At 54.2% G+C, this 26,742-nt stretch overlaps 8 protein-coding genes across 8 annotated transcripts; 3 read left to right on the top strand and 5 right to left on the bottom strand.

Moving 5' to 3' along the window:
* Nucleotides 1–3: 3 nt before the first annotated feature.
* Nucleotides 4–1,993, bottom strand: CkaCkLH20_11077 (high-affinity nicotinic acid transporter; the record flags this gene model as incomplete). Its single annotated transcript, XM_038893791.1, has 10 exons — nt 4–201; nt 256–282; nt 347–405; nt 464–677; nt 736–995; nt 1,048–1,114; nt 1,167–1,219; nt 1,274–1,325; nt 1,512–1,592; nt 1,652–1,993. 10 exons carry the CDS (start codon nt 1,991–1,993, stop codon nt 4–6), a joined length of 1,353 nt encoding a protein of 450 aa, XP_038740891.1.
* A 1,017-nt stretch (nt 1,994–3,010) lies between these two features.
* Nucleotides 3,011–4,273, top strand: CkaCkLH20_11076 (uncharacterized protein; the record flags this gene model as incomplete). Its single annotated transcript, XM_038893790.1, has 4 exons — nt 3,011–3,172; nt 3,224–3,391; nt 3,448–3,591; nt 3,638–4,273. 4 exons carry the CDS (start codon nt 3,011–3,013, stop codon nt 4,271–4,273), a joined length of 1,110 nt encoding a protein of 369 aa, XP_038740890.1.
* Nucleotides 4,274–4,374: 101 nt separating this feature from the next.
* On the bottom strand, nt 4,375–5,672 carry CkaCkLH20_11075 (uncharacterized protein; the record flags this gene model as incomplete). Its single annotated transcript, XM_038893789.1, has 3 exons — nt 4,375–5,089; nt 5,142–5,391; nt 5,441–5,672. 3 exons carry the CDS (start codon nt 5,670–5,672, stop codon nt 4,375–4,377), a joined length of 1,197 nt encoding a protein of 398 aa, XP_038740889.1.
* Nucleotides 5,673–7,308: 1,636 nt separating this feature from the next.
* On the bottom strand, nt 7,309–9,978 carry CkaCkLH20_11074 (uncharacterized protein; the record flags this gene model as incomplete). Its single annotated transcript, XM_038893788.1, has 4 exons — nt 7,309–8,367; nt 8,420–9,243; nt 9,299–9,376; nt 9,426–9,978. The coding sequence occupies 4 exons, from the start codon at nt 9,976–9,978 to the stop codon at nt 7,309–7,311; spliced, it is 2,514 nt and encodes an 837-aa protein (XP_038740888.1).
* A 1,905-nt stretch (nt 9,979–11,883) lies between these two features.
* Nucleotides 11,884–13,287, bottom strand: CkaCkLH20_11073 (transmembrane amino acid transporter; the record flags this gene model as incomplete). Its single annotated transcript, XM_038893787.1, has 2 exons — nt 11,884–13,122; nt 13,174–13,287. The coding sequence occupies 2 exons, from the start codon at nt 13,285–13,287 to the stop codon at nt 11,884–11,886; spliced, it is 1,353 nt and encodes a 450-aa protein (XP_038740887.1).
* A 541-nt stretch (nt 13,288–13,828) lies between these two features.
* CkaCkLH20_11072 (uncharacterized protein) lies at nt 13,829–17,218 on the bottom strand (the record flags this gene model as incomplete). Its single annotated transcript, XM_038893786.1, has 13 exons — nt 13,829–13,934; nt 13,989–14,175; nt 14,259–14,331; nt 14,393–14,480; nt 14,534–14,645; nt 14,705–14,814; nt 14,865–16,141; nt 16,195–16,251; nt 16,304–16,361; nt 16,423–16,519; nt 16,568–16,631; nt 16,688–17,032; nt 17,087–17,218. The coding sequence occupies 13 exons, from the start codon at nt 17,216–17,218 to the stop codon at nt 13,829–13,831; spliced, it is 2,706 nt and encodes a 901-aa protein (XP_038740886.1).
* A 4,092-nt stretch (nt 17,219–21,310) lies between these two features.
* CkaCkLH20_11071 (glycosyl hydrolase family) lies at nt 21,311–23,508 on the top strand (the record flags this gene model as incomplete). The annotated part of the gene is made up of 6 exons (XM_038893785.1): nt 21,311–21,882; nt 21,939–22,123; nt 22,181–22,587; nt 22,641–22,826; nt 22,877–23,151; nt 23,208–23,508. 6 exons carry the CDS (start codon nt 21,311–21,313, stop codon nt 23,506–23,508), a joined length of 1,926 nt encoding a protein of 641 aa, XP_038740885.1.
* A 1,001-nt stretch (nt 23,509–24,509) lies between these two features.
* Nucleotides 24,510–25,316, top strand: CkaCkLH20_11070 (uncharacterized protein; the record flags this gene model as incomplete). Its single annotated transcript, XM_038893784.1, has 1 exon — nt 24,510–25,316. The coding sequence occupies one exon, from the start codon at nt 24,510–24,512 to the stop codon at nt 25,314–25,316; it is 807 nt and encodes a 268-aa protein (XP_038740884.1).
* Nucleotides 25,317–26,742: the final 1,426 nt, after the last annotated feature.

Genomic DNA, 26,742 nt, shown 5'->3' with positions numbered 1-26,742 from the left:
TAATTAAGCCTTGATTTGCAGGTTATGATCCGTGTCCGACTCAGTCGGTTCAGTTCCCAAACTGCCTTCTTGCCTGTCTTGTCTGGCCACGAAGAACCAAGCACTAGAGACAGCGAGTAACGTTCCGCAGAGAAGACCGATGGAACATGAGTAGCTGACGCGATAGGATGGTCCAAACTTGGGCTGGTAGATTTGAGGGCCCTCGTTGCTGGTTAGCACCGATAGTCTCTCAGAAAGGAATGATCATTAACTTACAACTATACCCATCAGTTGGCACGAGGCCTAGACATTGCGTTTCATCAGTCCGGCGGTTGTCATTTTTCGAGTAGCTGAAAACGTTACTCACATTGGTGATTCCGATGGCCAGTCCGGCGGTCGTCGTACCCTTGGCTGCTCGGATGCGCTCTGATTGAATACTTTGTTAATTTTCACGTTTCCACCTGCGGGTGAGAGGGCTCCTCACCAGGCCAAATAATTGCAAAGAAGCTCTGTGATGCAGCTGTGGCAATCATGACGAAGATGTACTTCGCTATCGGATGTTTCACGGTAATAAGCAAGATGTAGCAAACGATCTGGGCTGCTTCCAGACCGAGTCCTGCAACCCAAGGACTCAGTCTTCGAGTGTGGACCAGAAAGGCTAGTGACAGAAGAATGACGAAAACTAGTGTGAAGGGGGGCTACAAAAGCCATAAGCAGTTTATACCAAAGGGTTACGGAAGACGGGTTGAGTCTCACCATGGTCATCACTTGGGAGATCGCGGTGTTTGAGATTCCCAGCTCATAGATGACTGTTGGGAGCACGAAAGAGATGCCCCAGCCACCAATACCGTGAGTTATCCAGATCATGAGAAAGGGGATGAAGGTGGGGTTGCGGAAGAGCTCTTTGACCTGTTCGACGTTGATCGTTTTGGCTTTCATGGTTGGTGCTTCTTCGGGGAGGTCTGCGAGGACCACTTCTCGTTCGGACTCCGTGAGAAACGTGACCGTCTCAGGGTCTTACTTGGGTCAGTGTTGTGGACCGGGTCGCTGATGAGACGGTGGACTTACAATTTGGCAAGAAGAAGTAGGTATATATGCCGCACAAAATGGCAGGAATACCTTCCAGGATGAAGAGCTGCATAGTTGTGTCAGTTGAACAGCACGGAGCAGTTCGAGGGCAGACGTACCCATCTCCAGCCAGCAAGTCCCCCAATACCATTCATGAATGAGATCGCGTAAGCTATGTTATGTGAGTAGGACCACGGATTCGTCGCCTGGTGTCGCCTAAACTCACCTAGTAGTCCGCTAATAGTCCCGGAAAACATGCCACAAGCATAGAAAAACCCCTAAAAAGCTCTCGTTAGTCTAACTCGGAGAAAACTTGCTGAGAAATACTTGCGATTCTTAGCGGAAGCTTATGCGTCGGATACCAAAAGCTAAGATGATACAGCACGCCCGGATAAAAGCCAGCCTGTTCAGTTGCTGTGAGCATTTATCTCATGATGAAGTTGAATAAGATGATCTTTTCATACTTCAGCAAGCCCCAGGAAGAATCGACATGCCAGGATACCAGCATAGTTCTGTGTTGCGCCTTGACACATAGATATGATGCCCTTTGCAACATGTCAGTCCTGATTCTTAAATCTCTCTCAACGTGGAAAACTTGGCGCACCCAGGTGATAATAATGCGGCTCATCCAAACGGAAGGAGAGAATCGTTTGAGTGCGAGAGTCGCAAGCGGTTCGAAGACCATGTAAGGGTAATAGAAGATGCTCAGCGCCCAAGCCCATTGTGAGCTTGAGAGGTTTCCCAGCTGTTTTCGAATGCCGGTCCCTTGCTCTAGGTTGATAATGGCAGCATTACTGATGTTGCTGACATGAATTCGCATGATCAGATATACGAACGAGTACCATATCAGAAGCCTCTTGTCAACCTTGCGGTGCGCAGTCTTCAGCAGAGGCTTGTCCTCCTCTGAAGGAGGGTGTTCGCTTGCCGGGGGCTGTTGTTGGGGCATTTCGGTGAAGGTCCCAAGTCTGTATCGACAGGGTGATTGCAGTTAGCACGCGAAGGGACGTGAGTTTTGCGATTTCTGTCGACGTGTTTCTCGATTTCTTCACGATTATGGGGAAATTCATGACCTTTGCGACCCCTGCATCACTCGACATCAGTGAGTGCCGATTACGCAGGCGAGAAGCCAGTCTTGCATCGCAAAGAGCACGTCTTACTGCGGGGCCATGTGCACAGCGGCATTCTCATGCAGCATATTCTGAATTCATCTTGGTGACATTGGCCTTGGCGTAGGCGGGTTTATCAGCGCCACGGATGAGCTTCAAGTGTCGCGAAGAACCGCAATAGCTTTCTTCAATGACCAAGCTGACTGTTTAGATTGGCCTCCCGAGATATTTGAAGCCCCAGCATACTCACAACTTTGGTACGGAACTATTGCTGTTCTTTCCATAATACTTATGATCACCGTGCTCATCGAGGTCGCCCATCCCCATCGTTAGATTCGTCCTGTTGAATCACCACACCATCTGCTTAACTCACAACCGACGTGAAGATTTAAGATTTTCAACTGGAAGTGAGTTGTCACTGAATTTGAATAGATGGCAAAAGATCCCGGAGTTGGCTGCCAGTCGGATTGGCCGGTTCATCCCAAGACCCGAAGCTTCGGGCCACTCAAACATTATTGCCGAACTCCCTCGTAGTCATTAAAAACCCCCAAAATTCGCGAGGAAAGATTGTTTGTGTGAAGACAAGAGATCTGTAGCTAATCTCAGATGGAAAAGAACGTCGGTTGGAGCGATGGAGCCCAAACTCAGCGCAGGATTCGTCTCGTCATGGCCCGAGGGTATGGCGTGCTCGAGATCCGGCGATCGGCTTCCGAAGCAGCGTGAGGTGTCGGCGCGGGGAACGGCGTGACATCAGACGGCGGGGTATTTATCATAGCAGTTCGAGACCGTGAACAAGCTCAGCATCTCATTACTGGAATGCTTCCGCACATGTCGCGTTGACGTCCGAAAAGCTCAATATGCCGTCCGCCCTATCTCCCGAAATTGCGCCGCTACCAAAATGGCAGCGGCCGGCAAAAACGACGCATCAGCTACCATGGGCAGACATCAAAGTCATTGACATCGGGAAGTTTGACCAGCCGGGTGGCAAGGTACAGCTCGCCGAGGAACTCCGTCAGGCTGTAGGTGAGGCCCGAAGTTGAACAGCAGACAGCCACTCATGAAATACGAAGGTCCACGAGACTGGCTTCTTCAGTCTTATCAACACCGGTTTCACTCCCGAGGAAGTGCAACGACAATATGATATTGGCCAGGGCTTCTTTAACTTACCCGTAGAGGACAAGGCAAGGCCGGGAAACACATGCGACTTCTCCCAGGGAAATTATTTCGGCTACAGACCGGTGCGTATCGTGGATCACCCTACTCTTAGTGACAGCAGTGACTGATGATCGAGAAGTCGCATGACAAGAAGATGCAAGGTACCGAGGTGTTGAACAACGTCGAGTCGGTGAACATCGCCAAGTTTCTACCCAGATACGCCAGTGAACCGTTTCATCCCTTCTTCGAGCCTTACGGGAAGGAAATTGAAGACTTTTCAAGGGTATGACCCTCCAAACGACCCTGGCCAGCTACTCACACGCAAATAGCGTTCGCTCGAGCTCGCGAGTAAAGTCTTCACCCTCTTCTCCATCCTACTAGAGCTCCCGGAAGATTACTTCTCATCACGCCACGCCTACGAGCTGCCCAGCGAAGACCACCTCCGCTACATGGGCTACCACCCACGATCCCTCGCAGACGACCTCAAAGTCGCCAACACCTGGTCGCGCGCTCACACCGACTTCGGCTCCCTCACGCTCCTCTGGAGCCAGGACGTGGCGGGTCTCCAGATCAAGACCTCGTCCGGCGAGTGGAAATACGTTCCGCCCGTCGACAACGGCATAGTGTGCAACGTCGGGGACACCCTCGACTTCTGGTCGGCGGGATACCTCAAGTCGACGACACACAGGGTGGTGCGGCCGCCCGAGGACCAGGCGCACCTGTTCCGCCAGGGGCTGTTTTACTTCGTGAGACCCGGCGACGACGTCGACATCAAGCCTGCCCCGTCGCCGTTGCTGAAGAGGCTTGGGCTGGTTAAGGAGGATGCGGAGAATGCTGAGAAGGTCACGGGGTTGCAGTACGTGAGAGAGCGCGTGAAGAACTATCATCACCACAACGATTACGCGGATATGAAGGGCAAGAAGTTCAAGGTCGGGAATCTTGAGATCGAGGATGAAGCGGATTGAAAAATGGAAATGTGTTCTTTTTTTGTGCCCCAACGCCGCCTCCATCTATGTAAACGCCTTCGCTTGACCCAACTAGGTGTGAAATAGACTAAAACAAACAGCTACTGGTCAAACTCCCCAGCGTACAAGATCTCACCGGGCTGACCGTTCGCAAGATCCCACACGGAGCGCTGCTCGACCTCAAGATCTCTCTTCAACAGGGAGGCCAAGTCAATACCGGTCTCCTTGGCCTGATCCTCCTTCGCAAGCCTGACATGCAAGAAAACAGCAGTCCTCTTGCCGGTGTACAGCGCGTGGGGCACGTTGGTGCTGTTATCCGAGTTGGCGTCGCCAATGGCGTAGATACCGTCGACGTTGGTCGCGAAGCCCTTGGAGACCTCGGCCGCGAGACGGCCGCCCCAGAGGGCGACGCCGGCGTCGGCGCCGACGGAGCTGCGCTGCTCGTCGGGGAAGCTGGCGAAGAAGGCGGCGCGCTCGACGGAGGGGCCCTCGGTGAAGTCGACGCGGAAGAGGTCCTTCTCGGGGGCGGTGGGGAGGGAGGGGTCGGCGGGGTGGTCGCCGCCGTCCTGGAGGCGGGTGACGCTGGCGATGGTGCGGTTCTCGACGGTGACGTTGTGGAGGGCGAGGAACTCCTCGAACTTGGGGTTCTTGGCCTCGGTCGCGTTGCGGTTCTCGGGGGTGTCGGTGCCGTTGACAAAGGCGACGAGGTCGGTGTTGAGGGTGAGGATCTCGCGGACGAGGCTGGGCACGTCGGTGAGGTCGCCGAGGAGGCCGAGGGCCTGGTCGGCGTGCTCGTGGCCGTCGCACCAGGGGCACCTTGAGAGTTGTTAGTCATGGGCGGACGACAAGGTGTGCGTCGTGAGCTTACCAGTACAGGCCCTTGCCCCAGATCTCCTCGATGCCGGGGGTGGAGGGGAGGACGTCCTGCAGACCGGTGCCGAGAACGATCTTGCGAGCCTTCACGGTGGTCGTCTGGTTGGCGCTGCAGGTGTACGAGACGACGAAGTTGTCGGCATCGCTGCCTTCGATCTTCGTGACGGTGCCGTTGATGGCGGAGACGGTCTCGTAGGACTCGATCTGCTTGCGGGCCGCGTAGCGGTACCAAGCTGGGGTGACGCCTGTTTGAATTAGCGGTTGTCATCGTGACTGAATTTTCGGGATCATTACCGTCGAAGCCGAGAACATCGTGCATGTGTCTTGTGGGTTGATTGCGGTACTCGCCCGAGTCGATGAGAAGCACGTTTCTCCTTACTCGGCCGAGGGCACTGAGCGCACTAAGACCCGACGGACCGCCTCCGACGATGATGGCATCGTAGATAGACGTCTCGTTGGCGATGGGCAGAGCGAAAGTCTGGGGCAGAAGCCCCATGAGCAACATGGAAGAAAGAGAGAACTTCATGATGGCGATAGAGACAGCTGATGCTTGATGAAAAAAGAGTGTGTTAAATAGGTTGGATGTGCTCTTATCGGAGATGCTGCAACCAAGAACTCAGAACTCCAGCTGGGCTACCGGGTGCCTTTTATCCCAACAAAAACAGGTTCCCTTCTTTTCGAGCATCCCGAGATGCGTGCCACGGCAACTTGATGGTGTGATACAGCGAGACATCTGAAATGAGCCTACTGAGACGTATATCTTAGTGACAGCGCCACGGCATGCCCGTCTGTGGGGAAGCCGGCCCGCGGCATTAGCGTCAGGTAAAGTGAGAGGTCTGGCGACGATGGGCGACGATGCCAATCGAAGGGGGGACGAGTTTGCCCAAAGAGGTAGGTCACCTCAGGGTGGTGTTCGTCGAAGTGGTATTGATCTGCTCAAGGGGGGTCCATTGATTCTTTTTTAGGTTTGATTTCAATGGTCCTTGCGGAATTACCGTCGAGCACGCCTTTGGTGGTATTCCATGGCTGTTCTGTCGCGTCGTTGAAGGGGCCGAGTCAGTACCCTTGGGAATCGCGATTGCGTGATCATCGATCTATGTAGCACTCAGAAAGGGTCACACGAGATATCGGCGAATTCGTGATAGCGTCAGGACGGGAGCCGGTGGTACGAGTCAAGAGCGGGACGGGCGGCACCTTGGCCAGATGAATTGAACAGCAGGCCGAAGAAGCTGTCAAGTGTTGAGATGTGACTTGTGATACACGCCCAATAATTCGCGGCAACTTGGAAGCGTGTCTTTGAAGTTGCAGAAACGAAATGCAAAAAAACCTGGCTGGGTATTTGATGAGTAGAGCTCATAACCCACAGATAATCCTGTGAATGCCGACATTGGGTTAGTATCAACAATGTCACGAGACTGACTATTCTAGATCTGGAACTGACTGACTTGTAATGCGAATAAGCTTAGATTGGCACGCCAAATGTCTTGCCAGAGAGGCGTTGGGACGGGGACCGAATTGTTGTTGTAAGACACATAGATGACTCAGGTGAGACCGCAAAGGTTTTCCTTAGGAGAATACGAGGTTGACCGCGCCGTGGCGGTAGACTTGACTAAAATCAACGCTTCGCGATAGCTTCACGACTCTCATTGGCGATGTAATTCGCGATGTCTCGCAACATCGGTGTTTCCGGCGAATAGCCGTTATGTTCTTGTCTCGGGTGCCACGTGAGAATGCATTCCCGAGTCCTGGATGAGAACGGTGGCGCGCTGCATCTCAGCAACGGAGCAACGTTCCACGCCAGCTCACGGAGTCAAGCCAGCCGCGGGAAGACGGGGATAAGTGCATAGTCGAGGTCACCCACTGCGCGCTTCAATTCCATTTCGCTAACTCGAGAGAATTGTTTCAGTGTCCAGGCAGAAAGCCTCTTCAAACGAATACCATATGTTGTGGGAGCAGAACATGCAACGAGGAAACCATCATACAAAATGATATTTCGCTTCAATTGAACCGCGTGTACATAAAAAGAAGGGTATCTAAGCGATTGCGAGGAACACACTCCGCCCCCGGACATGTGTCCAACCTATCCTACATCAAACTCCATGTCGTGTTCTCATGTAGTCATGTGCTCTAATTACGAATCGTTTGTGTGCTCTGCTCTCATCTCACGGGGTTTCCGCACCATTAACAACCCTCAAAGCTCGCCTAGGGCCCATCACAACCGAGAAGAAGCTCGGCTCCTGGCCCTCCAGCAACCCGTCCGCGCTCGTCACGCTCTCGTTGTCCGTGTTGGCGTGCCTGCTCGAGCTCGTGCGCGGGTCCCTGCCGCTCCTGAGATCCTCGCTCATCCTCGGCGGCATGCTTCCGCTGCCCGAGACGGTACCGGTACCACCGGACCCGGAGCCGGAACCGGGCGTGGGCTCGTCCATCATCCATTTCGGCTCGACGCCGGCGCCGACCCACGAGAAGGACTCGTTGCTGGCCGTGCTGTTGTCGCGCCGGTGGCTGCGCTTCTCGGCGCGGCCGACGCCCATGAGGCCGGCGGCGCCGCCGAAGTGCATCGAGCTGGCGCCCGAGTACCGGTTCACCTGCGAGAGGTGCTGCTTGTAGGCGGCGACCTGGCGGCGGTACAGCCAGGCGCAGAAGCCGAGGTAGAGGGCCAGTGCTCCGAAGAGCCCTGCGACGATGCCCGCCGCGATGAGCCCGGGGTTCGTGCCGGAGTCTTGTTGCTTCGCCGGGGCCCCGCCGCCGGTACTGGTGGGGCCGAATGCGGTGACGGTCGCGGTCGAGCCGTCCTGGGTGATGGTGAAGACCGGGGGTTTGCCGGTTGCGAAGGGACCACCTGTGGCGGGGCCGGCGGCCGGAGTCGTGGCCGTGGCACCGCCGTCCGAGTTGCCGCCGATCACGCTTTGGACCTTGCCCGGGACTTTGTAACCGTAGGAGCCTGCGAGGACAGAGTTGTCCGGGCTCAAGTCCGCTGGGTGGTCCGCTGCTTCGAACTTGCTCTTCCATTCGAGATTGCTCGCGTCGAAGACGTACACGGGTTGCTTGTCGCATGTCTGGCTCTGGCCGATGTAGCCTCCGACTACAATCATCTGGCCATCGCGCATGGAGCATGTATGGCCTGCCCTGGGCGTGGGGACGCCGCTACCCTCATCGACCTTGATCCAGGTGAAAGAGGGGATCGTCAGGATGTACATATCGTTATACTGTGTTTGCTCTTTCTAAATCATGGGTCAGCATCGTGCCTTGTGTGTCATTTGGACCATGACTTACGTAGGGCTGGAGGTTCTGACCTCCGAAGAAGTAGATCTGGGAGCTCGACGCATCCGGAGCGCTCGCGATCACAGCGCAAGGGTTGACGCGTACCGAAGGCTTGTCGCCTGTCGTCTTTTGATGGTACCATTCAGACGTCGCGATGTCGTAAACATCAAGCGTGCCCAAGTCGTCGACGAAAGTATCGGCAGAGCCACCGGCCATACCAATCAACACACCTCTGGGGCCCCAACCAGGCACGAAAACCAGCACGCCATCTGCGCGCTCGGGAAACGCTTCCGTATCTTGCAGACCACCCTCGGTAATGTTGCGGAAGACACCACCATCGGCAGCGCCGGCGCCGCGAAGGGAGTTGACTCCCGTGTTCATGAATCCCGGGTGGGTAAACTCCAGGAGACTCTTCAGGTAGACGCGCGGTGTGTGGATCGACCAGCCCTGTGTGGTTGACTGATCCAAGTGTCCGCCAAAGTACCAACTCAAGCCCAACTCGGGGACGGACAAACCGGCGCCTTCTGATGATCGCTGAACGGCAATGTTACTATCGGTCGAGTAGTTACCCGCTGATGTCTTGGGATCGCTGAATTCGAGCCATGAGTCGTCCTTGATGGAGTAGCGCCATAGTGACATGGGCTCGGGTGCGGCGTACTGGCCTTCTCCTCCGGCATTGTCGGCAAATTGACCTCCGTAGAGAAACAGGTAGTTGTAATCGTTCCATAGATATCCATTGGCGACAGCGGGTGGCCCATCCGGCTTATTCTTGCCCTTGAACGATGGGGAGCTGCCGTCCCAAGATTTCGTAAGATCCAGCGTCAGAAAGTTGTTATCTGCAACAAATGATCAGCGAGTTCGGATGTGTGCCTGTTACCCAAATGGACTTACTCCACGTGTTGGTAGTTTGCGAGGCATCGGTCCTCGCCTGGCCGCCATAGATGTAAAGAGTTCCGTTTAGCAACGCCACTGCGTGCTGTCAGTATGTTTCCCCGAGGAGTACATGCGAGAAGCTGACCTTGTTGGCTCCATCTCAAGCAGACATCGACGGGCGTTGTCTGTCGGTATCGAACCACACCGGCATCCGCACCGCCCTGGAGCTTCTGTCCGCCGTTGTTATAACTAAAGGCCGGGATGATGACGGCGATGAGCATTGCGATCATCCCTAACCGATGTAAGCTCGACACCGTGGGAGGCGGCGCGCTCGAGGCCGTCTGAATCCTCGGCCGCCGATAGGTCGCCAACTTGGAATACCAAGACTGCTGCTTTCCGACCTGCATCGAGCCCTGACGCTGTGGCCGGCTGGCGAGTTCGCGCTGGCCGGTCTCGGAGCGTCTGCCGTCCGTGTCGTCATCTCCGTTGCCATCGGCGTCGTCGTTTGAGCTCCGTCCGCGTTCAGGGGCCAATACGCCGACGCCAGCCTCGAATTCCTTCTCGCTCACCATCGACTCCTTGCTCCCGTGGGCATGCTGCGACGTCGGTGATGTCGGTAGATCGTCGTCGCTGAAATCGTCGTCGAGGCCCAACTCCTTAAACACCGACTTCCTGTCTTTCTTGATGTTGCTGACCATTCCGAAGGGTGGAGGGCGCAGGCGGGATCCTTCTCTTAGGCGATCGGAAGTATTCTGTGAGTTGAATCTCGGTCGTACATGTGGCGCGCTGTGTGCTCGGTGGTCGAGAGGGGGACGGGACAGATTAACAAAGGACATCGTGAGAGGTAAAAAGGCGTGGCAAAGCCAGCCAGCCGATATGGTATACGAGATAACGCTGGGGGTGGGAGGCTCTGACGTGCGAACGACGGTTGGGCGGTTTGGGATGCACAGCTATGATGTCGCCACCCTGCAGATGTGTGGTAGGGATTGTCACATCGCCCGCAAACACTGGAGCGGGATAGATGAGAGCTGTGAGGTCACGTCTGGCAGGGTACTGCTAAGTGAGAAGTAGACACAGATCAACGAGACGGAGTATGTGAGAGATGTGACTGGTGAGAGCGAACCAGCCTTGCTGTCGCATCACGAGAGGACCGAGAATGACAAGAGATGAAGAAATGAGAATAGAGAGTTGAATTAAGGATTAAGTTGAACAAAAAGGAGACGGCGTGCCTGAGCTGGCGACTTGGTCCAGGAACGAATTCTTGGTTGAGGCGACTTGTGCCATGCCCTAGATCCAAGTACATTGAAAACGCGGGGAGATGGCCCCTCCCGGGAATGAATACCAGGACCGGCCTATCGGTCCATTAGAGAGTAGCACCGCCGGCACCTCTGGATGATGGGAAACATTGACAAAGCTGATGGATGGCCACGGGAGTGCGCGCTACCGAGTGGCGGCGTGTGGAGGCGTAGACTCAAGCCGTGACAGTCGTGGACGAACTAGAAGCCTTCACGGCAAAAGAAGGAAGAAACGCCACAATGTCACGCCGTTTCCATCAGACAGACCGCCCGTTCGAAGCGAGACGGCATGTGGCACACGCCGTCAACAGAACGGCGCGAGAGCAAAACTTGGAAAAGGCTGGGCAGACGCAGCTCGTTGCTGAATTCATCCAGGAACGGTGTTGACGCGCCGCGGTGATTGGGTGCCCACTTGGGCGACTCTGGCCGCGATGACTTCACCCATCATCATCGGCAGGCCATAATCGCGACCCGGTCGCTGCACGAATGCGACCCTAGGCTGAGCGGTTGGGTCCTTTGGGTCCCTTCTCAGGGTTCCGGAGGTCTAGAGTCGGTTCCATCGAGATTCCAGGCCAGGGAGCTGATCCAGTGAAAACGCAGGGGACTGTGGCAGATCTCTGCGGTCGAGAGACGTCCCGGCGACGAACTCCATTCCCTGGCTGGGCTAGAGACGGAGACGGAGGGCCAAGACGAGGGTGTTTGTCGCGTGTGCGGATATGGGGCTGTCGAATCCTTTTGCCGGGAACCAAGGACTCAATAACGGTGGAACACACACCGACGCCAGCGCACATGAAAGCGGCCAACGGCGATGGAGAGATGGACTTGGTGGGCGCGGGAAACGGAACGAATGCGGCTTCGGGCCCCGGGCCGTGACGTCACGCCGGGCACCCTTGTTCGTCTGACCGTGCCGAGATGAATCCTTCGACTGTCTCTCGCCTGATCTTAAAGCATGACAGCACAGTGTTGTGATTCTCCAGCTGGCAATCAATTCGGTTTTGAGAGGTTACAGCTGATCGTTCTGGAAATGGTGAAATGACGGAGTGAGTCCTCCGGATTCAGCACCGGCAACTCACAACGGTTCCCGTCAACGTGTGGTGCGATTGATCTGGCGAGGAACTGACATGAATCTCGCTGTCGTTTTCATTGTTCCGAATCCCAAAATATCCGCTGATCATGGGGCCACGCTTCGAAGGTGTCGCGGGAATCCAAGACAATGTTTCTCCTGATTCAGGGGCACGCGAGCAGCCACGGTTTCCCGGGAACGCGACGCACAACGAGCGATGCAGCGTGCCTTTTCCACTCGTCACTCTAACAACTGAATGGCTCACCCACAGCTCCAGACTCGTATGCCTCCGCGATACCCTTCACAGTCACATATGTCCCAGCAACGCAGATGAATCCTCCAGCAGCAAACGTCAGAACCGACAACAGCGTCTGGAACCACTTGCGCGCCCACTGCCTCCAACCGTCGAAGTCGTGGTAGTTGTCGTGCAACCAAAAGGCTCCAGCGATGCCATACGTGTACCACGCCGCGAACAAGCTCGCCGCGATCCCAATGAGGTAATTGAAGATCGGCACCCCGACAGCCAGCACAAATGCAGCACCGTTGGAGAGCAATATTAGCACAGCCCATGTTCCCCAGCCTTTGATGGTATGGCTGTGAAGATGATGGCTCTTCCTGAAAATCCTCACAAAAATCAGCTTCGCAGCCGTGTGCGAATACAGCGACCCAGCCAGCAGGAAGTTCGGAATCGCAATGCCGTAAGCCGCCTTCGCCCACTTCGGCTCCAGACTGCTGAACGCCGGCGACGCGACCCCGTTCCCGAGGTAGACGTAGCACACGACCGCAAAGACGGCGTAGAACGTCGTCGCGAAGCCCTGGAGCACGTACGCGGCCTTCATCGCGTCCTGCGGCCGCCGCATCTCCGACATGAGTATGAAGAACATGAAGTGCCCCGCGTACGCGAAGACGGGGTTCGTGATGGCGATGAAGGCCGTGTAGAAGTCGGACGAGACCGCGACGCTGACCTGCCGGTCGGCCGCGGGGTGCAGGCCTGCGCCGATCATGCCCACGACCCCCGCGACGAGGATAGACATCACGGATGGGACGCAGAGCCACGAGAGCTGGTCCATGGTCCGCGGGAAGCTGAAGAGGAGGGTCGGGACGGCGAAGATGCCCGTGTAGAGCATGAGGCAGAGCTTGTTGTCGCTGAGGGTCGAGAGCGCGATTTGGCCCGCGAGGAGCTGTCCTCCCGTCGCGAAGACGGCGAAGACGATGGTACCGAAGGCCAGCAGTTCTCGGCCCGGCCGGCCGAAGAGGATTTGGCCGGCGTCGCCCATCGAGTGGATTTCTGGGTGCCGGAGCTTGAATTGGACCAAGAGCCAGGAGGTGTAGGTTGCGAATATGCCGAGGAAGACGATGAGGACTACCCCTGGGACGATCCCGACGACGGCCAATGACGAAGGCAGGGAGAGCATGCCGTTGCTCACGATCTCTGCGATCATGAGAACGGCAACCAGATGCCATGATAAGGTCTTATACTTGATCTGAAGGTGATTGTGTTAGCTGCATCGTGGACATCATCATTCTTGACATACCTGATGGTTTTCTTCGTGGCCGAAAGGATCAAGGTCATCGTAGACTACCGGTCGATCGGCCGGCTCGGTGATGTCCACGCCATCCCCGGCATATGTATCGCGGTATTGCTTCATTGCTGTCCTCGACTAATGAATTCTCTCGCAGTCTGCTCGATGTCCCGGCAATTCGGTTTGGCATTGAGAGGAAGCAAGTCAATCGGCGCGCTTCTATCAATATCAGGCGGGGTGATGGACTGTCGGAGGATGATGACGAGCACACAAATACGAGATGCGTGTCTTATCACAGGTCCCTGCCAAGTGTTGCAAGCGCTTATCATGCGATGATACTTTACGCTCCAGCTGCTTAACCCAATTGAACACGCATAGCCAATCTAGTTCGATAACAGAAGGTCGGCTATGCAAGGGACCTGTGTTAACCGCGCCATGTTTTCTTCATCTGACGAAGTTCTTCATTATTATTTATAATAACATTAAGCGACCGGGACAAAAGAAAGCTGATAAGCTGTAAGTGATCTTGAGGGACGGTTCCGCATCCTCAGAATCATTGACGCTCCCATCGCAGGCCTTCACCTGTGAGCATGCTCTTCTATGGAACGCGTGCTTCATGTCCACGGCGAAGACAAGCGCCCCGAAGGATTCCATCGCCGAAACTCCATCACCAGTGAGGGGAAGATACTACGCTGATGTCTCTCACATCGTACACGTCCCAGTTATCCGCCTTAGCAGGATCACCCAGAGGATTCAACGCAGCAAAGCGCATCCTGCACCATCTCATAAGCCTGTGTTCACCTTCAAGATTGCAGCGAATTACTTACGTGTAGTTGCCAGGCTTGATGTCGGTTCCGTCCCCGAGGCCACCGAGCCACCAAACATGATGCCTTGCGGTCTCGATGGAAGTACGGAAGATGTTCACCAACGGAAATGCCGCTGTCCATTTTCTGTCGTCTCGTGCGGGATCGAAGTTGGCTTGGCTTGGTGAGCCACGATACGCGGCGACAGTCCCTGCACAAAGAAAGCATTCGTCAGCTGAGTTCTCGATCTGGAACAAACTCTCGTCGACTGAGCTGGGGAGAAGGTCTACGCACCCACGAAACCGTTTTCTCCTACGACCGGAGGGTACGAGGTCCATCGAATCTCATCCCATCCACCTTCGAAGATCTGTGAAAGCATGCTTCGTCAGTGACAAGCTCCAAAACTTCACATTTAAGGAGTCACGTACATCCCATCGAAGCGTCTTAGTTCCCCATTTCATCTCGTAGGCGATGCGAGGGAAGTCTTGGGCTGCACTGGAGAGGTCAAATATGAAACTGGCAATTGTCAGTCAGGGCTATGACGAAGCAATTCTCGGTGGGTTTCGTACGATGTCGGCTTGGTTGCATCCAAAGCGGTATTCCCGTTGGGGCCCTTTGTGCCCGAGGGATAGCCGACTTCGAAGGTCTCATGCATCTCCTTTTGAAGGTCCGCAGCAAGGCCTATGGTGATTCGATTAGTCTTGCGATAATCTTGTCGAGACTGGGATAGGACTTCTTACCAAGGTATGGTACGGCAAGTTGCTCTCCTTTGCTGCTCTCGATTCGGATGTTACCACTGTATGTCGGGAGCAATGCAGCGTTCAGTGCTTCGGGGGCCTTGAAAGTGAACCTGGATGCCGGTCAGCGGCGTAGTCTGGAACACGGTCCGTCACAACTCACTCTGCTGTCTTTGTCTCTCCCGGTCCAACACTGAACCCGCTCTCCGGCAAGGCAACCTGCGGCACCATAGTCTGCGGAGTAAGAGGATACTTGGCAAGCTTGGACGGGTCGGACGCGTCGAGAGTGTCGAAGCCACCGGCGGGCTCAACTGCAAACGTGTACGTAACTGCCTCCGCAGCGTGGTTGGTGATCTCGACGGTGTGCTTCTCGATGAAGTTGGCGGTATCATTCAGAGCGAACCGCTCAAGCGACAGCTGGGTGGTGTAGTCAAGCACCTTGGAAGCATTGACAAGACCAGCGCCGACCTGAGCGACGGAAGCCGTGAAGCCCTCAACCGTGTGGATGTCATTCGACCATTGGACCCGCTCACCGCTGGAGATGATTCGCATCATGAGCTGCTCGCTGAACTTGGCGCCGTGAATCTTCTTCCCGCCGAACTTGCCGACGTACAGCGCGGCAATGCCGGCGAGGTAAGGGGTTGCCATGGATGTTCCGCTCAGGATCGTCCAGGTCGGAGGGGAGAGGTATGAGCTGTACACATCGCCACCGGGTCCCGCGATATCCGGCTTCAGGGACAAGTCGTTCAGGGCGCCGATGCTGGTGAAGTCGTTTGCGAGGTTTCCGAAGGGGTTGACGATTCCGATTGGCTTAGTCTGATCGAGGGAGAAGTCGCCGGTGACTTTGCCGCCGTTCTTGATGGCCGTGATGATCTCGTGGCCGGCATCGCCAGACACGGTACCAATGGTCGCAGTTTCGTATCCGAAGGGGACTCCCAAGACGGACTCGTCGTTGTAGGTGAGCACATACTCCGCCCCGAATGCCTTGGCGTTGCGCTGCTTCACGTAGTTCTCGCAGCCTCCAGAGCGAAGAAGGACGATGGCTTTAGCGAAAGACGGTGTTCCAGATGGGAAGGCCTGGCATCCACGAGCAATGTCGGAGGTGGCGTCGAGGGTCAGAGGGATGATTGGAAGGTTGATGGTCTCCGGGAAAGCCTCGTCGGCCATGTAACCCACGGTGATTGTTCTGGCAACACCAGAGTTGTCGGTGAATGTTGCATTGAAGGGCTTTCCGACGATGACGGAGGCTTCGGTGGATGCAACTGCGATGACGCCCTTGGCTGAAGAGCCGGAGCTACCGTGGTAAGCTCCTTCCCAGCCGGAGTTGCCTGCAGCGATGGTGATGACGATGCCGGTTGCTGCGATGCGGTCGCATACTCTTTGCCAGGCACTGTCGGGCCATCCGTCAGGACCACCGATGCTGGCAGTGATCACGTCGACCTAGGCAAGATGTTAGTAAAAGTTCCGGTACCCAGGGGTTTGGTGCTTCTTACATCCGCGTCATAAGCAGCAAGGAAAGCCTCGATCAAAGTCTCGTCATCTGTGTAGTCCTGATATCTTTCTCAGCTTATGTTCATAAAGCTACCGGAGGAAGTTTCTTACTCGGGCTCCCATCACCTTGTAACCGTAGATCTTGGCCTTGGGAGCAACTCCCTTGAATCTGGTGTTCGAGTAAGCCAATTGTTTCCACCGCGTGAAATATCGGAATTGGGCGGACGCACTCTTCGGTTTCGCCAGCGACGATGCCGGCGACATGTGTTCCGTGACCTTGGAAGTCTTCGATATCGTCGTCCGGATTCTTTGGTTCGTCAGGCCAGTCTGATTGCCGTCAGCCAGTATCGCGATCAAACATCTCACTCAACTTACACCCGTCTCCAACAAGATCACGGCCACCCTCAACCTTGAACCCGGGCCCGAATCCACCTCCGAGCTGGAAGACGTCAATTGCGAAGCCCATCAATGTTAGCGCATATGAGAGTGGCTTACTGCTTCGTGATTGTAGTAGATGCCAGTATCCACCACAGCAACCTTGGCTCCCTCGCCCAGGATGCCAGCTTCGTGAAGCCTGTAGACACCCGTCGACTTGTGAATATCTCGAATGGGGACGGCCGCTGCGTCTCTCTTGTCCAGAGAAGTCTTCGGAGAAGGATCGAGTTTGATCATGCGCGAGGGCCAGACCGAGTCCACATCGTCGATTCGGGAGAGTGAGTCCGTCGTCTCCGTGTCCGACTCAATGCTGACACCCTTGAAGACGGGGCTGTTGAACTCCTTGACAACGCGGGCGCCGGGTCTTGCTTTGATGGCAGCAGCTACGGCTGTGACATCTGCAGCCTACAGAAATCTTCAATACTCCAAGCGTGAGCGCAATGGGAAAGATAAGCTTACGTCGGAGAGCTGGACGATGAATCGGTTGGGAATCAAAGAGTCCGCCGTGGTGGAGTTGTCTCTTCGATTGATACGCTGGGCAGCACCTCCGCTTAGAAGGCAGAGGGCCGAGATGATCGTTGACGCGCGCATGACGAGGTTGCTGGGCCGTGGCTGAAGAACAGAACAGGCTGGAAGATGTGTGTTTCGCGGCGCACAATATCTTTATAAATCACAGAGCATACCGAATACAGTCACTTCGCGATCCATGTCGGGAATCGTGTGATTTGTGCATCGTCAACCAGATCAGGAAGCTCGTCCGCGTAATACTTCCCTATTCTGCAGTTCACGATGCTGCCGGCTTCGGCACGCACGGCGCCCGCGGAGAATGGCAACTCAGGTAGCATTCAACGTGCCTGCGTCCAAATTACCGCGCCATTTGTGATATTCTTGTGGGATTAGACGGAGTTGGCGATGTTCTTGGCAAGCCAAGAAAAGGGTCCTCCTCAGCTGAGTCGCCATGTTTTTCCCAGCATCCGAGATCTCGGCCTTATCGGAACCTCGGAAGGGACGTCAGGAGACGATTTTGAATGTTCCTGCATATTTCCTCAAGCAAGTTGCCGCCTACCTGACCACTAAACCCCCCCATTATTGTCCAGGAATTGGCGGGACAAGAGCTCGTATTCAATTGTCAGCCAACATCAACGGTTGCATCCTCCTATCAATTTTGGTTGCTCTGCATGATATTGCGACATTGCTTTCCGTTCAAGCCCCCCGGCAAGAGACTCGAAAGCGAAGAACTGCCAGAATCGGCAGTCAACTCCGCCCCGAATGGAATAACTCTATTTCTGCCCCTGTTTTGGGTGGGTTCTGTGGTGATCGATTCTAACCGCAATCTCCGAGGGCCCCTCCCCCAAGCGGATCTACTGATTGATAAGATCTCGACTGCCAATCGGCTGCAAGCACTCTTTGGTCCTTGAGATCTGACGATGGGGTGGGCTTTCGCTGCGAAGACGGAGTTGAAGGGTTGTTTTAGGAACCACACGTCTGTAATGGAATCAATACTATGACCGAGAGTCGTACGAGATTCTGACTGAGACCGGTTTTCGCGGGAAGCATTCATCGTTCTCAACCGCCCAGATACAACCGGCATGCATGAACGAGTCCACTCAAAAGCCTCGAGATTGCGACGCCTTGCAGTCATTGAGAAACACTAGACAGTCTGTTGATTATTGGGTTCTATCGAGCTCCTACTTGTATCCATGCGAGATCTTATTTCTATGGATGAAGGACAACCCGCTTGAAGCGACCGCAATATCTTAACTGCCGCAATTGTCGAGATGTAGCACGTGAAAGCCCTGATCTCATCTCACTCCAACACTTCTACTTTTGACAGGGTAGACTTACTGAAACTCGCCATCATTCTCTTCATGACATGGGTTTCTTGACAATGAAATATTGGATTTAGCTTCATAAACCTGCTGTTATCGTCATTGACAGCCATCACGTGAACCGCATCATCCATGGCCAATCTTGAGGACGCCAAAACGTCATGGTACTTCACGAAAACAGAGATAGCCGAGTGAGGGAAGTTGAGGCAGTGCCTAATTTCAGTAAAACGTCCACTGTCTCTTTCCAAAATCGCTCACGGTCCCTCACTCACAATCCCTCCAGCCTCAGTCATCGTTCCTTGGTTGAAGTCGAGATAGACTACACGGCGGCAAGCTCGACAAGAATGAGTGGTATTGCGGCGGTGACTTTGCTGTGAGCGTGAAAGATCAGCATAGTTCGAGTCTCACCTGCAGGCAAGGAGACCCCTATGCGGGCTTCAGACCGCACACCATCTCGACTCGTACATGTTTCTAGTTACAGGAAGCCGAAACTTTTGACTAGAGTTAGTTTATGCACCTCATACACACGTTTCGAGGTAGCACCTTCGGACGAACTGATCAGTGGAGGGGCACATTCCCAGAGAGTACAGCCAGCAATGTTCAATTGGGTTTTGCGATTGGCTGTGAGAGCTTCAAGATGGGATTGATGAACGACAGCAGAAACCTGTTCAGTGTTCCATTCAGATTGAACTTACTTCACCATCTCATGTTAGCTCCAAGTAGTGAGCATGAGATAGCCTTGTATTCCGTGACTGAACTCTACCACGTTCCACGCTAGCCCCAGCCTCTTGGACAGTTACAATATTCTTCGAAGCAAGACTCCAAATGCACCTTAATTACCAAGATGAGGCTATCATCATCTGTGGTCGCAGTAGATGTTTCGCGAGGCTCCGTCCAGTAAGGAGGGGCTGCTGATATCATAACCACATATTTGTTATGACTACATGTATGTAGGTATGTCAAATTTGAAATCCAGCACTTAGCGTTCATGTCCAAAATAGCAGTTCACTTTGACCTGTGATCTACTCCACTCAACCAGACTTCTATGTATTCGTTAAACTCACATGTTCGTCCGTAGTATGTCTGCGTTGCAATAAAGATTGACAATAATGACCTGTCAGGAAAACGCGTTAAAGCAACATGGAGCGGGGATCTGAGGTTGCAGTGAGCTGGAGATATTCATCCACGGAAAAGCAAGTGCATAGCTCCAACGGCTCATTTGCGAAAGTTTGCCAGAGTCATGCACCTCGGTAAGCCCGTCCAAAGAGGAGCCATATCGGCGATTTCAGGAACAAGTCTAAGACATGCCCACGAGACATGCATCCACGTGAAGCCCACACGTACGCCGGATCACGATGAACGACTAGAGTGAATGAATTCATTGGACCGCTTGAGAGGCAACTTGATCACCTGAATGGCGGTGGAAAAGGCCAGAGACATTCTGGCCATGCCGGTAAAGGGAAATAAGACATTCCCGTCGATCTAGAGCAGCCATCCCCGCATGCAAGGCCGGGGGATTAAAACAAGGTTCAGCCCCTCCCGCAATGAGGAGAGACAATAGGACCAGTCGGAGAGGCTCGGTGAATCTGCCGTTCCCCGCATCATGAATAGCGAGGAGGGACAAGACTCTTGGCTGGACTGGTGCCTTTGGACGTGGGGATGCCCGATGACCTACATGATGGAGAAGTGGAGTCATGGAGGGAGAGAGAGAGAGAGGAATCCGAAAGGGCCTTGATGTTTGTTTTTTTCTTTCAAAGCAGCGGTGACAGTTGACAGTTAGCCCTGGCACAAACCAGGCGAGTCTAGTCGAAGGACCTGTCGATCACTCCTTCGTCCCATCGAAACCTTCCGCTTAACAGGCTAGATATTCCTGCCTGTGGCTGCGCCCAAGCCGTCAGGTAATATCATGACCGGGGACCCTTTTGGTTAGGAGAAGAGGGAGCGCCCGGCCAGAGGCCGCGAACTCTAGACGGTCGATATTCATCGTCACTCATTTCCCCTTTTCGTCAGGGTTGCAGCTGCAGCAGATGTCAGCCCAACCATCTCGTCTCTCGAGGCTTACGAACTTCTCCTCGTAGGACCGATCTGCCCGGGTCTGGTGGCCTGCCATTCACCGTTCCCCCTCCTCCAGATGACCGCATCATGCAGCTGTTGTGTGCACCCATCGAACGACTCCACGTGCTGCCTCGTTGCACTGGAGAGCATCGCAAAGCTGGAGGACTGCTTGGTGCTTATTTCGATGTCCGTAACTCACATGCAATCCACCAATCTGCTTAAACAAGACGACGTCGTATCACTAGAGCAGACCCCTCCCGTCTCTATTCCCCTCCCATGGCCAAGAGGCCAAGACATGGGAATGTGAACAATTGCGACCACCGACTTTTTGCGAGTGCGGGGAAGCCCGCAGCCTGCACCTGCGACCGAGCACAGCACGCAACATTACATGGCACGTCACCTACGAGCCAAACCCTGGCAGAGGGAGGAATGAATGGAACTTTCGAAAAGCTTGCGCCGTTTCTCACAGTCAGCCACCAGTCTTCTTGACTCAATGCCGAGTTGTCCGGGAGGTGGGCTGTGGAGAATCCGATGAGCAGAGACTATGCGTGACGCACAAGGTACCGGATTACAAGTCAGTTGAACGTCAACGGCTCGTCCCAACGTTGAAAAAAGTTTAAATAAATAGAATTCCTCCAAGCAGGTATAGAAGCAGCATTCCCCTTACGCTGGGACCCCTCTTGTTCGTTGCTGCATCCTCCAGTCCTCTCGTTCTTCTGCCCCTTTGCTTCTCTGCTTCGTTTTCCTGCAAGTCGACTGGGACTTGTACTCACGAGTTCGTCCTCCTTCCCCCTCCAAGATGCGTCTCTCACAGACAATCTTCTCGTCCGCACTGGCGGTGCTCTCACTCTCGGGCGCAGCTTGTGCACAGAACGCGACCACAACAGCCGGAGGTTCGACGCCCACAGCTGGGACTCCCGAGCCCTACAAACTACAGACGCCGCCCTTAGACACGGACTGGACGAGCAAGGTCGGGACGAGCCCGTGGCCGCAACACCCGCGCCCGCAGCTGCGCCGAGACAAGTGGCTCAACTTGAACGGCCTGTGGACATACCAAGCCGCGGGCGGGGCCGATGATGTCAACAGCCCACCGGCCGGCGGCTCGCTCGAACGGGAGGTCCTGATCCCGTCCTGCATCGAGAGCGGACTCTCGGGTATCCAGGAGCTCGGCATTACCCACATGTGGTTTGCGACGACGTTCCAGGTGCCCAGTGACTGGGGAAACCAATCCGTGCTGCTCAACTTCGAGGCCGTCGACTACGAAGCGACCGTGTTCATCAACGGCCAGAACGCCGGATTCCACCGCGGAGGGTACTTCCGCTTCACCGTCGATGCCACGACGTACATCAACCGCAGCGGTGACAACACGATGTAAGTGCAAACTGCTCGCATAGCTGATGAGGTGCTGACACATGGTCTCCGCTCAGCTTGGTGTTTGTTCATGACCCAACGGATCTGGATGGCTACGTCATTCCCATCGGCAAGCAGACCAGAACCCCTTCGCACATTTTCTACCGAGCTTGCTCTGGCATCTGGCAAACTGTCTGGCTGGAGAGTGCGCCCGCGAACCACGTCACGCAGTTGGATGTCGCTGCCGACCACAACGGAAACGGTATGTTACATCTGATGGGAACGGAATTCAAGCCATAAGCCTAACTCCTTTGAACAGTGAACGTTCATGTCCACACCTCTTCGAACTCTTCCTCCGATGTCCAGATTGCTGTTCTGGATAAGGAGGGCAAGACTGTGGGAGAAGGAACGGGAAGCTCTGGCACTGGGTTCAACTTCACCGTGTCCTCGCCTGATGTTTGGTCACCCACAACGCCGAACTTGTACAACATCACGGTCAAGTTGGGAGATGACACTGTCCACAGCTACACTGGATTCCGAACCATCTCGACTGGTATCGTGGAGGGTGTCAAGCGCCCTCTTCTCAACGGAGAGTTCATCTTCATGTTCGGTACCCTTGACCAAGGTTACTGGCCTGATGGACTCCACACACCACCAACCTACGAGGCGATGGTGTACGACTTGCAAGTTCTCAAGAACCTTGGCATGAACATGGTCCGCAAGCACGTAAGTAGATCACCGATGCTTTCTTTCATGCAGCATCGTCTAATACCTTGCAGATCAAGATCGAGCCGGATCTGTTCTACAGGGCTGCCGATGAGATCGGTCTCCTCGTCATCCAGGATATGCCTAGCCTGACTGCCAACTCTGCGCGTCTCCCCAATGCTGAACAACAGGCCGAGTTTGAACGCCAGCTGCAGCTCATGATCGAGGAGCACAAGAGCTACACCAGCATCGTCACTTGGGTATGTCGAACGCGGCCCACCATATCTCCAACCAACTAACACATTCATAGACCATCTACAACGAGGGCTGGGGCCAGCTCCGAAACGCACCCCATCCCGAAGAGAAGCTTGTTGGAGTTGTCCGTGGTATTGACCCCACCAGACTCATCAACGCCAACAGCGGTTGGTACGACCATGGTTTCGGCGACTTCTCCGACAACCACCACTATGCAAACCCCCAATGTGGAACTCCATTCTACTCTCTTGCTTCTTCTCCTTATGACGAGGCTCGCATTGGTTTCCAGGGCGAGTTTGGCGGTATTGGTCACAATGTCTCCATTGAGCAGTAAGTCGAAATAACCGCGCAAACTACGTGGGCCGGCAATTGACATTCTACCACAGCCTCTGGAACGTCCAGCAAGCGATCGACACCATCAACGGCACGTACGAGATCGACGAGACGCTCGAGGCCTACAACTACCGCGCTCGGGTTCTGTTCAGGGAGTTCCGTGAGCAAGTTGAGATGTTCGCCTGCAGCGGCGGTGTCTGGACCCAGACCAGTGATGTGGAGGGCGAAGTCAACGGCCTGGTCACTTACGACCGCCGCATCCTCCGTCCCGACCTTGCGCAGTGGCAGGTCGACATCCAGGGTCTGTTCGACGCCGCGAAGGCTAGAAGCGGCCCCGTTAATGGCACCATGTAAGAAGCGGCACCACACTCGGATTTGACACTTCTTTTTCTTTGGTTGGAACAGTAATGCTAAGGTAGATCACCATAATGAACAGTCCTATCTCGGACGAAGGTCAGATTAGATTCGTACAATCGTCTTGACCGGTTAATGAGTAACGAACCGACCGAATCTGCGTCTCTTCTCTCTTTTTGAATCCACTAGACTTGACATCGTCGTCCAACCGCTTCCAACAAGCTGGTTCTTTCGGTGAGTGATTGATTGACATGAAGTAGCATTTGGGTCGCATCAACATGGAGAAAGGTGTGTGAACATGAAAAAAGAGGAGGAAATTGCATAATCTCGGCGGGGTATAGAAGATCTGCTGGTCAGAGGGGCATTGGTACAGGAGTTCGTCATTCATCGCATATTCTTCTAGACTTTGGTACAAAATGATATGACCCAGTAGCCTATGGCTCAGAGGAAACAGCATATAGACATTTGGGATTGTTTTCTGTTGTACCACTCTTGATTTGAGTTTTCGCCGTAGACCCATCCTGTTGCACCGCCATCTTTCACCGTTCCGGGCCTTGCCCCAGCCCTCAGCAAGATCATGCCCTTGAAAGAGGGCTTGAAGGTATTAAGATGGAGGGCTGATGCAACAAATTCCCAGTTTGAATGTAGGTCAAAGTACGTTAAGCATGACCATCAAATGTAAAAGGATGCTAAGGGCGCCTGCTTGCACACGTCAAGATGCCGGAGTACACTGCCGAACTTGCCCAATTATCGGCCCCACTACCCCATGATCCCCCTCCGTTCCGGCGCGCACATCAGACGGGCATCACGGACTGGTTTCGGCCCGCTTACTAAGTGCAAACCATATGATGTTGCTTAAAATGCGGCTTTCCATTCAAATAGAAACACTCTATTATCACCAGTGCCATATCTCTCTCTGCCTTTGTTCGAGTTCCCAATCCCTACGCTCAGAAGGCTCAGAGTTTCCAAGTACATCACAAGACCGCAAGCATCGTGTAGACATGGCGGGCACTCAAGGAACTTCCGAGGCTCGGAAGAACCAATTGGTCAAGATGACCATTGCCGCGAGAAGGCTCCCGGGCTGGGAGGACGCCAAGTTCCTGGAAGAATACGAAGGAGTCCATGCCAACATGACGCGAGGGATAGCAGCAGCCGTTCCAATCCTCCGAAAATACACACAGCTCGTTGCGATACCACACAAGCCCATCGCAGGTCTCCCAGATGGTGGCCGCGGGCCGTGGGACGCCGTATCAACACTCGAATGGACATCGCTAGCCGATCTCCACAACTCCTTCCAGGCACCTGAGTACAAAGCATCCGCAGGGAGTCACAAGTTCGCCGACGAGTCTTCCCAGGTCGGAATTCTGAGTCAGGAAGTCGCTAGTATTACTCTCGACCCTGCTGGTTTCGAGGCCCGCGGAGACTCGGCTACGCTTTTGGTGGGTTTCTTTGCAAGGGCGCGAGGCGATGGAGTGATGAGCCAAGAGGATCTGGCTGGCCGGACAGCTTTGATTGAGGGTGTAGGGCGTGGAAATACGTTACTGCGATACGTGCTCAACCGGAGTGTCACGCCGAAAGATACTGAGGCGTTCTTCGCGGGTACACCTTTTGCTGAAACGGATTGGAAGACCACGGAGGCCTTTGAGCAGTACTGGTTTCCAAGCCGCGAGGCTGCTGAGAAGTTTCTTACCGGCGAGCAGACACTCAAGAAACTGTTCACGAATCTTCCGAAAGGCTTAGATGCGGGCTTGTCTTTCGCCGTTGTTGGGAAGGAAATTCGAGTAGTTGAAAAGGCAGAACAGCATTGACTTTTTGAATAAGGACACTACAGCACAGGTTCGATTAATTGTTGAAAAGATGTTTACTGATAGCATTTTGCTTTGAATGCTGAACCTAACATCCAAATACGCAATCTCAACTGTTGCCTCTGCAGCACTTGAGGGAGCAAACTTATGGAGTCCTTTGCCTCCCTCGGCGGTTAGTCTGAAACTGAGCCTGCAGGACCATGCTTACAGCCAAGCTTAAGGACCATCCAGTTTGCATGGAAAGGACCCGTTGACTCTCCTGATGTAGATACCCAGGAGCTTCCGGGTCGATCAGTGATCCAATGCCACTGATGAAAGGCCGAAAGTCCGACGCTCCCGATATCCACTGTACCAGTATGTCTTCATCAATAGATTTGTCAAGTCTGAGTAGCGGGACTTCAAATCCTTCCACATCGTCTGGAGAGTCTTCCAGACCTTTCTCTCCAAATTCACTTGAGGGGCGTTGATTTTGCTGCGCATGTTTGCCCAGTGTCGTGAACATCCATAACGAGAGGATCGCAACAAGCAATGCCATCGTCGAATGATTGGAATTCGTCGTATGATCCCGGATTCCAGTGAATAGTTTCGCAGCGTGATACAAGATTGCTCGGCATCTCTTCTCATCTCTCTCAAGCCAACGAGCAAGGCTACGATCCACCTGTTCGCGAAATGAAGGGCTTGTACGCCAGCCAGAAAAGGCGTTGAGTTCACGCAAACAGACGTGCGTCAGAAGAGTAAGTGCATGATTGTGCTGCAATGTGAGCCATTCCATGGTATTCGAAGGCGAAATGTGGCTTTCTTTGCTGCGTAGGATATCGAGGTATTGAACGGCCAAATCTCTATCCGATATGTCGCGATAAACACCAACAGTTACAAGGAGAACGCCGAGCTCATCGAGGTCAATCGGTACTTGTTTACTCTGGTAGAGAATATTGAGCTGTTGCCGAAGATAATTGGAACTCGGGCAGTCTAGATGAGATGTTATAAGACGATTCTGGATTTTTGAACGTACCCCGTCGTACGGACTTACCAGCTAGTGATTTTCGTAAGTTTGACCATTCGATGTAAGTTTTTGCTTGCCATTGGCAATGACTGGATGGCATCGGCAGTTGGAGGAGGTCCAATGGCATCGTCGGAGGGAGATCGAAGAACGCAACAAGTTGGGAGTCGAACAGCTACTTGAAAATCAGCTCTGAGCCTGGATCGCAAGAGTTAAGTACGATGAAGGCATACCCAAGTCAGATGTACAAGTCGACGTCGGCTTTCGGTGCGGATCCAGCTTTGCCAGCTCTCGGAGGTCGCTGTACCAGCGCGTTCGTCGTCGGTAGGGTAGTTGGCCTTCTTCAATAGCGTAGGAACAAGCGACATGTTCCTTTGCGCATGCTCCGCGAATGACATATTGCCAGAAAATATCAACCCAATCTGGCTG

This window comes from Colletotrichum karsti, assembly GCF_011947395.1.
Source record: "Colletotrichum karsti strain CkLH20 chromosome Unknown Scaffold45, whole genome shotgun sequence".
In the NCBI taxonomy this organism is placed as follows: domain Eukaryota; kingdom Fungi; phylum Ascomycota; class Sordariomycetes; order Glomerellales; family Glomerellaceae; genus Colletotrichum; species Colletotrichum karsti.
Note: the sequence above shows the minus strand (reverse complement) of the source record. Positions and strands in the feature narration are given on the sequence as shown.